The 10,203-nt window shown below is 35.9% G+C and overlaps 1 protein-coding gene across 1 annotated transcript; it reads left to right on the top strand.

Annotated features, from left to right (window-relative positions):
* The first annotated feature begins 2,413 nt into the window (after positions 1–2,413).
* On the top strand, positions 2,414–8,615 carry LOC107724062 (germ cell-specific gene 1-like protein). Its single transcript, XM_016532840.1, has 8 exons — positions 2,414–2,479; positions 2,767–3,224; positions 3,576–3,799; positions 5,749–5,949; positions 6,454–6,501; positions 6,578–6,736; positions 6,829–6,938; positions 7,787–8,615. The coding sequence occupies exons 3-8, from the start codon at positions 3,604–3,606 to the stop codon at positions 8,063–8,065; spliced, it is 993 nt and encodes a 330-aa protein (XP_016388326.1). The 5' UTR covers positions 2,414–2,479; positions 2,767–3,224; positions 3,576–3,603; the 3' UTR covers positions 8,066–8,615.
* The last annotated feature ends 1,588 nt before the right edge of the window (positions 8,616–10,203 follow it).

Raw genomic sequence — 10,203 nt, 5'->3', positions numbered from 1 at the left:
TCAACTAAACGCTGGAGTTTCAAAAGTATGTGAAATATTTAAAGTTCGCGGCACAGACTCTTTAAAATACGTCCGAGAGTTTTACACACCGGTCTGTTATTGTGGCGACATTTTCACGCCCCGAAACGTGACAATGAACGAAACGAACTGTGATTGGTTGTTTGACATGTCGGTCAAACGGCCTCATGGGTGGGCCTTGGCCAATAAAAGCTGCCATGGATTCCAGACCGTCAGTCTGAAGGTCTGGCTACGCGAGACTAGGGTCAGTATTATTTATATATATATATATATATATATATTATACCTTTGTTCAGCAAGGATACATTTAATTGATCAAAAGTGACAGTAAAGACTTTTACATTGATACAAAAGATTCTTTCAAATAAATATTCATTAAATAATTATTTAAAATGAATGTTGTACTTATCTTTCTGTTCAAAGAAAACAACATATTAAAAACTAAAATATTAAGCAGCACAGCTGTTTTCAAAATTGAAAGAAAGATTTTTTTAATGAAATAAATGCAGCCTTGGTGAGCATAAGAGACAAAAACATTAAAATATCTCACTGTCCCCAAACAGATCTTTAAACAGTAGTGTATACTTCTCTGATAACATACCTGGATAAACATCTAGCTTGCTTTAAAGAGTGAACAATCAGACGTTCCAAGGAAGCCGCCAAGTAAGAGACACAGATGTACTTTGGCATTTAATTTGTATAACCAGCATTGAATATATTTGTTGTTGTTGTTGTTGTTTTATTTGCTTTCTGTTGCATCACTGTCCGTAAAAGTTTCCATAAGCATTTTTCTGTATAACACACAGAATTATGCATATTGGAAAATCTAAATGTGGCTTGTAGTGATTAATATGATAAGATACATTCCAGTCATAAACATTTTAATGCATTAGTTGGTTATGTTATATGAAGAGGTATGGGATGTATCAAAAATTTGAGGGTCCTAATACTTGACGACCACATTGCTTTTTACTTACTTGCTTATTTATTGATTGATGGATTGATTGTTTTTACATGTTTGAATATGTTGTTTGGCTTGGAATGGATCTATTCTATGGTAAATATCAAAACAAATCTGCTGAAGGCAGCAAGTGACGATCCTGCAACAATGTTTGTTGTCAATTGTTTACTGCAGTAAATTAACAATAAGAGGATTGGTGAAGAGAAGGATAAAACCTTTGAATACTGATCGAAAGATGAAAAATGGTTTATTAAGATGCGTCACACATTTATTTTTTATTAGTGTAGTTTTTATTTATTTATTTCAGACTGGTGTTTTGGTCCTGATATTTATGCCATTCTATCAGAATTCTACTGCTATTCTGTCAATGAAAAAGGTATTGGAAGATAAGCAAAATCATCATAATTAGAATTCAAAAATGTATGAAGAAAGCATACTTTTCCATATTGACTATAATTATAGGTTCAGTTACAGTTTTATTTTTTATTACGAATATATTTATTTATTTATTTAATCAGTTATGGTAAACCTGTGGTGTTACCTTGTGAACGTGCTCAATTCAAGAATAAAGTGACAAGATCATTGAAGAGTGTATCCTTCATTCTAGTGACTTTATTATTTATGTTATAGCATGTTCGAGGTTCAATATAATATTTGCATTTAATTAGCAGACACTTTTATCCAAAAGTGGCTTTAAAAAAATAGGCAAAGCTTTACAGTTTTTATACAGGAGCCTGTAAGAGCATGTCGATTATCCACAGAAAATTATTCTGAAAACCTTGAGGAAGAGCCCAGCAGAGTTATGCCATTGCACTACTGTGTTTTAAACAGCAGGGGGATCAGTGCTGGAATATATGTCCAGACCCACCGCTGTGTTCATAAAGATGCAAAGGCTTGCGGCTAAGGTTTCAGGAAAAAAAGCACAATACAATTGGATTTTTTTTTAATTGCTAAATTATTCAGAGCGATTTCCTGCAGGCAAACTGCATTATTGTAATGTCATTTCTTGGCACTGAACCTGCAACAACTGAGTTAGCAGCAGCACATATTCTTTTAACCATCAAGCTACTGTATCCCTTAACCGATGAAAAAGAAAGCATTTCTAGGCACTTCTGTAGTTAAATTGCTTAGTTTTGGGTGCAGTCCAGAACAATACAATGTAATCTGTAAAGCTTTTAAGATTATACAAAGGACCAAATACATGTGCTTAGGAATACTTGACACTGTGTACATCTAAAGAGAACCATTTAATTCAACAGTCCCACATGGAGGAGATGAATGTAACCTGGTTGTAGGCGAAGAGAGAGAGAGAGAAAGATTTAAATGGACAAAAGAAAGAGGCAGAATCGAAGGAACAGATGGACTTGGGCGGATTAAGTGAAATCTGGGTGGGTTTGTCATAAACATTCATTCCAGGTTGAGAATGAATAAAAGAAAACACAGTGAGAGACAGTGAGGTAATAAAAGTGAAACAGAGGTGAAGTGTCTTTACGGCTGAAGGTGGGTTGCATTTCCTTTTTTCTGTCTAAATGATATTTTTTGATAATGCATAAAATATTTTGTAAGAAATTTAATACCAATTTGACAACTTTTATGTGTGTGCATTTTGCCTTTACTTTTTAACAATTATTATAAAAAAAAAAATAGAAGTGGCATATATGCACCACATATATCTGCAAATATGGTGATGTAATGCTATTTTTTCCTCATGTGATCATAATAAAGATCTACATTTAAATCTACTTCATAATACTTAATCTGTCTTGATAATATGGTTTGATGCTTAGGTGTCTGGGGGGCTCTGGGCGGACCAGGAGAGACAGATGTACCTTTCCCCCAAAGATCATGAAGAGATCATGAAGGATTACAAAGAAAGGATTACAAAGAAATGGATGTTGGTGATTAAGACATACAATAAGAACGAAATTCTCAGAAAATCTCAGTAAATCTCTCCAAGAGACCAGGTGAGAGATGGGCAAAATCAAAGAGAAGAACAAGGTCGTTCTTGATTGACTGCACGACTTAAGACCAATTTCATCTATGTGCTGAGCTGAAGAACATGCATCTGGGAAACACCTCTGAATGTTCAGCATGAAGATTCGTGATCATCAGCCTCATCTCCATTGACTTTGAGGACGTATTGGCCACATTTGTTGGTCGTGGGACAAAGGGAACATGTTTAACACCTTCTGAGCCATTTCTGCATTTCACCCAGGACATTTTTATATGGAAACCTAAGGCACTGGCAAGTGTGTTTTCACATGCTCACATCTGTTTAATTTCCTTTAAATCCTCCGCTCATCATCTTACTTCCATTGACCTTTAATTCTGCCTTTGCATCTTCAATTTCTATTTGTTTCCGCTCATATAAAAACTCCTCCTCTCTGACTTTTGACATTTTGACATTGGTCTGCCACTTTAATCATTTCTTCTAGGTTTAGTAATCTTGCTTTCCCGTACACAACTGATCACATTTATGTCGCTCTTCCCTTTCCCTCGCCTCATCTTTACTAACTCTGATTTCATATGTAGATGGATACGCACACAAAGCTTCTTTCTTAGTATCTGAATGTTGTCTTTTCTTTGTTAATTGCAGTATCTGGTCCTGTCTGTATCAGTCCACCATGTTGGAGCATTTGTCCCGCAGGAATCGGTCCTTGCTGTCTCTCTCGCTGACCTCTCTGGCCCTAGCGCTCTCTGTTTTGGCCTTCTGTACCTCATACTGGTGCGAGGGGACACATAAAGTGGTCAAACCTCTCTGTCTGTCACCAGTCAAAATGAAGAACTGCGGGCAGAACAACAGCCAGCCTTACACAACTGGTAAGAAGGAGGGTCTCACAGCGAAGCCATAGAACCATCATTTTTGGTTCCCCAAAGAACCTTTCAGTGAACTGGACGATAACGCGGAGCCATATAGTTAATATCAGTAATATGCACGATACAAGGAAATGGTCAGTAACATCATCACTTTGAGGTACGATATCTATATCAGTAAGATCAATTCCATGCGATATAATTAAATCTAGCGTATGATTAAAACGATGAGTGGGCCCGGTGACGTTCTTAAATAAAATATCTTTTCTTAGTTTCCATGGAACCAGAGATGCCTGTACAACACCTTTATTTTTAGGAGTGTGCACTGTAAAACAATTCAAGCCCAACTTTAAATGTTAATGTTAGCCTATTGCATGACATTTTTAGGGAAAATCAAAACTGCATCCTGCAGGGATTCATTGCACTTTTCGAAAAGTTCAAACGAATACAGCCAACAATAGCTAACAAACTAAAATTGGGATATTTCCTTTATTATTCATAAAATCCTACTGACAAAACCCACAATGTATAGCTAATTGCCTTTTGAACAAACGGTCATCTACACACATCTACGTTTAAGTTGTAAAAAGCATGTGTTTGATTCATAAAAAAATAACCGAGTGGTTTTCATTACCCATTTTACTCTTAGTAATTTAATAATGTAATAAATTTCATAATTTAAAAGTTTAGTGCAGAAGTATTGAATCGGTATCGATATCGACGATACTGCCTTGAAAAATATCGGTATCGTATCGAAAACAAAATAAGGGGTATCGCCCATCCCTAACCGAATCATTAGAGCCTTTTGTTCAGGAATGGTACTTACCTCTTCATGATGTATATGTTTGATTCACTAAAAAGAATCTGTTCATTCATTCAAGAGTCATATATTCATGAATCAAACTACACTGGCTGCGTTGCCTGTTTTTGATTCACTAAAAGAACCGGTTCACAAGATTCATTTGCTTTGGAATACAAATGGACTGATCACGATGTTTGTTCGCTAGTATATGGAAACCCGTTCCCGCCAATAAAAAAAAAGTATTTGTGACTTTTTATCTCACAATTCTGACTTTTTTCTTGCAATTGCGAGTTTTCATCATTTTGACGTTTTTTTTTGTTTGTTTTTTTAATTGTTGGATATAAACCCGCAATTGTGAGAAAAAAAGTCAGAATTGCGAGATGTAAACTGGCAATTGTGAGAAAAATAAGTCAGAGAATTGTGAGATAAAAAGTTGCAGTTGCCTTTTTAATTTTTTATTCAGTGGTTTTTTTATTAAGATTGGGTTACGGTGTTGAATAAAACAGTCTATTTTAGGTATTTTAGTATGACATTGTGCTTGCGTCAGCAGAATACACTTGGGAGAACCTGTAACAAAACCAAACGTCATTCTGTTCTGGTATTGCTTTTAATGAAACAGGCTGTGAATAAGCTCCCAGTCCTAGTCATTGCATAACACACTTGATTAACATTTAGTAAGAAGAGTAAAGAGTGCAGCCTGTTTACAGATACAGATGTGTTCTTTAAAACTACTCATAACCACAGTAAAAAAAAAAAAACATAATCCCCTGAAAATAACCTACTGCACTTTCTAACTGTAAAGATCAGAGATTTACAGGTCAGTACTTGCTGTAGTGTAATCTTCCAGGTCAGACCTCTACAAATCTAATAGATCGTTTTAACCCCTCTTACACTGAGGGAGATTATCACTAAAACTGAATATTATGAAGGATTCAAAGTGAAAGGTTTTGCTTCAGATTAAGTGAACAATTTCATAGTTATAAGAGATATCTTGGAAAACACAATTCTAGTCAAAAGCAAAAATGATAGTGTGTGTGTGTTTGTATAATCGTACAGAATAGATTTGAAGCATTCAGTCAGTCTCTTTTTATTTCTCATTGTTCTTTTATTCAGTTCTCCAGTCTTCTCCACTCGATTCTCCCTCTTTCCACAGAGGTCCCAACAGCAGACCCCAAGAAAGCAGACTCCAATGTGACAATGTCCCCCAAGCAGAAGGAGGAACTGGCCCGTATGAGAGCCAAAAATCTTGCAAATGCAGTTCACTACATCTGGGAGACGGGTGAAGACAAATACATGCTGCGCTACTTTCACACTGGCTTCTGGTTGTCCTGTGAGAAACACAATGACGGGGCTGGTGAGGGCAAATGGTTCAGTATTCTTCTTTCTGATATCGGTTAGCTTTTAATGATGATGTTAAGTGATAAATCATCAAAATTCACTTTTATTGACAGTTATTTTGCAGCTGTTTGGCTGGAGACTTTATATAAAATTCCAATGAATGGAATTCAATTCGGGTTCAAAGAAAATGAGTAAAACACACTTTTAACACATAAAGCAACTACTGTCATACGGCCAACTTTCAAAGCTGTTCTTGATACTAATGTCCTGATTCAGTCCCTTTGAACATTTGTTTCCTGTTGTGGCCTTTCTTAACACTTATTTAACTGCCATGGGGTCACCCCAGTTCTCAACATCTGCTACAACAAGACAGTCTTACACAACACAGAGGACATGGCTGCAAGTTTCTTAAGTTACATAATGCACATCACTGTTTTTAAAGAGATAGATAGATAGATAGATAGATAGATAGATAGATTCCTCAAGATCAGTTGGCAAAGACTGTGCCTGTTCTTCACAGGTGAGAAATGTCGGAGCTTCATTGAACTGACCCCTGGAGAAACACAAGGTGAGATGTTTATGAGCTATAGATACAGAAATTGGCATTAAATAACTAATTTCTGATTCTGTTTCATATCCTGTAGGAGTTCTGTGGCTCTCAGTGATATCAGAATTTGCATACATCAGCCTTCTGGCGATGGGTTTTCTTCTGATGTGGGTGGAATTGCTGCTCTTGTGTCTGAATAAGGACATGTATGCACTCAAGATCAATGCTTTTGCTGCCATCTGTACCGTGCTGTCTGGTGAGTTTCTGAGAGCTTTGGGAAAAAATATGGTTTTTCATCAGTATGTAATGGAGACAAACAGGGAGAACAATATCTTTTCTACATTTCAGGTATGATGGGAATGGTGGCACATATGATGTATACAACAGTATTTCAGATGACTGTCAGCATTGGGCCCAAAGACTGGAGACCTCAGACGTGGGACTATGGCTGGTCATTTGCATAAGTCTCCATCTTTCTCTAATCCATCTTCTTTCTTTCTTTCTTTCAAATACCATGCAATAAATAGTGGTCTCCAAAAATCAGAGATAACATTGATAATCTGGGGTTCATTAAAGCAATAAGCCCCAAGAAGCCGTGGTTTACAGTGAATTTATAACAACTAAGGGGCGTTGTTAGGCACGACGCAAAGCGGAGTTTCACTGTAAACCGCGGCTTCACGGGGCTTATTGATTTTATAAAACGGTTATTCCATATACGTAGTAAGGTTTCACAAAATAAAACAGAGCAAATAAAGTGTAATGATATTAATAAAAACAGTATTCTTCCACCAAACAATGTAGTTCCTCAAATGTAAACAAAGGTGTGTGTTTGTAGAGTAATTTACAACAGCTTCGAACGTGACTCAGCCAATCAGAATCAAGGACCGGAACTATCCGTTTTATAATATAGAATTTGAAGCTGCAGTCTTTTGATAATTTTTATAATCTATTTTTAAATGAATAATTTTAATAATGTACAAAAGATATATATTAAAAATATAAATATTAAATATATTTATAAATAATAATTGATCAAATATTAAATGTTATTCCGACCAGTATACATTATTTCCCCAGTGGTTAAAAAAAAAAAAAAACAGCTTTGCATCATAGGAAAAATTACATATTACAATATATTAAAATATAAAACAGTCACTGTTAATTACAATACTATTTTACAATATTACTGTTTTTAAATGAATGCAGTCTTGGTGAATATAAGAGACTTCTTTCAAAAACCTTACAAAATCTTACCAACCCCAAACTTTTGAATGGTATAGTGTTAAGTCAAATGATTGCAAGATAAGTCAAATCATTTGAAACATTGGTGCTTCTTCCACAGCATGGCGTGGATCTCCTTCAGCTGCTGCATGGCAGCATTCAGCAATGCCAGAAGGGTGTGTTTATCGACACCACGTGGAGCCCCAGGGAGGAAGTGTCTGGTGGGGGTATGGTGGGGGCAAAGAGTCCTCATGGACTGGTACTGGTGGGAGGGTGCGGGAGAGAGGGATGCGAGGACTGTGAGAGAGAAATGGATGAGGTGGAGGATGAATTAGAGAGGGAAGGGAATGATGAAATGTGTTGAGGAGAACACCTTCAGGAAGTCCTTCATCATCAGCAGTATCAGTGACTATGTTTAAATGCATATCATTTTCTAATTTAGATCCATATTTTGGTTAGGCCTTTAAAAAAGAAGTTTACATGCACCACAGGTGTTGAAATATCCATGTATTCATGTAATCAGCATACTAGACTGTAATTTTATTATTCAATGTCAAACATGTCCTACATGCAAGAGTGAGAACCTTTGTGTCAATTTGAAATGTAGGTCTTGATGTTTCTTTTACTGTTTGTACAATAATAGTAAAAAAAAAAAAAAAAAAGATGTCCTCTTTGCTTCAAATATGTTTGTGTTCAGAATGCTTTAGATTTTAGAGTTTTAGCTCCATGAGTTCTGAGAACATTTGCGCTTTCAATTTAGTTTGGATCACGTCTGACTCTCTAGGTATTGTGTCAATCTGTACAATCATTCTTCACTTCATTATATTTTGGGCTTTCAATAAGATCACCAAGCACAATATATCAGATAATCTGAATATACAACAAGACGGAGTGATGGACAGATTACAAAAAAACAGGAATACCAGCAGCTTTAGACAGATGCTTTCAAAAGCTGGACAGAAGATTATGTGAATAATCTCCCCAGTAAGAGACGGAGATAAAGTGAGAGATGGAGAGAATGAGAAACGGTAAGAAAGAAAATCAGAATCACAAACAAAGAGAGGAGAGAGAATTTTTTGCATGTTTTTAAGCCAATGTTCACTTAGTGATGGTCATGTTACAGCATACATATTCAAGTTATGGTAAAAGCATACACGTAATTGCATATGTTACTATTTAATGTTCCATTCAATCAATAACTAACCTATAATATTCTATCTGGTGAAAAAAAATCTTTACACAACTGTTTTGCAATAACAATGTAATATAGTGTAAAAATGAACCAAAAGAAGATTGTTTGGATTAACATACAATGAAATGACACCATATCTTAATATGAGAGAATAATTAAACCATTTCAAATGGACACTAAACAATGGCATTCATCAACTGAACGCAAGCTGCAATCTAAAAAAAGACCATTAGAGTTATAAGATAGGCCTATGTGCCAAACAAACCTCTAATTCAACAAATGCATGACAGAAATCAAACATACCCTTAACCTAGAAATTACAGTCAAAGGGAACAAAATATATTTCAACTATTTTTCAAACAGGTATCTTTTACTTAAAGCAGCTGTATGTCGTTTTGTGTATTTTTTCGACTTTGGAGCCCCCTACAGTTAAATGAGAAGAATTCACTGTTGCAATCACGTGATTCTGAAGACGCACGATTCGGCGCGAAAATCAGATGGAGGGCAATGTGTATTTTTTCGACTTTGGAGCCCCCTACAGTTAAATGAGAAGAATTCACTGTTGCAATCACGTGATTCTGAAGACGCACGATTTGGCGCGAAAATCAGATGGAGGCCAGGAAGTGAAAAGCAGAATGGATGAGATGGAGGAAAGTCCGTACTGTACTGGTTTAGACACTATAAGGTGCTTAATTTGTAAATTAAACATTGCCGGATCCAAATCAGCAGTTAAAAGGCCCCGTGACCGACACTGACAATACAACTTCAGTTTTCCCGGAACATTCAATGACGTCACTAAACGGCGATGACACAACTATAAAAGCATCGTTCACAAGTTTCTGCATGGACCTAGGTTTTCAAACCATGGGTCAAAAATGGGTCGCCAGGATGATTTAAGGCAAATTATGTAAGTTACATTAAAAATAACAAAATGTGTTTCCATAAAACTAAAATATAATCATAATCTATATAGAAAAGGTATAAATATGCGAAACATATCTGACATAAATAATTAACAGATATAAAACAGATGTGAGGCGCAGCGATCCGCAAACAAGTTCACGGGAAGGAAACCGAGATGAGAACGCGCATCCTGTTTGTTTGCTTAATTACAAAAACACAAATGTTCTTTTTATTGCGAGCTGCAAAAATAAAAGTAAACATTTACATTTAGTTATTTAGCAGACGCTTTTATCCAAAGCCACTTACAAATGAGGACAAATGGAAGCAATACAAATCAACAAAAGAGCAATGATACGCAGGTGCTATAACAAGTCTCATCTTAACGTGCACGTAGCAAAGTTTTTTTT

Source organism: Sinocyclocheilus rhinocerous, unplaced genomic scaffold (assembly GCF_001515625.1).
Source record: "Sinocyclocheilus rhinocerous isolate Xijiao unplaced genomic scaffold, SAMN03320098_v1.1 scaffold335, whole genome shotgun sequence".
NCBI classification, from domain to species: domain Eukaryota; kingdom Metazoa; phylum Chordata; class Actinopteri; order Cypriniformes; family Cyprinidae; genus Sinocyclocheilus; species Sinocyclocheilus rhinocerous.
The sequence above is the reverse complement of the archived record's forward strand: the minus strand, read 5'-3'. Positions and strand labels throughout refer to the sequence as shown.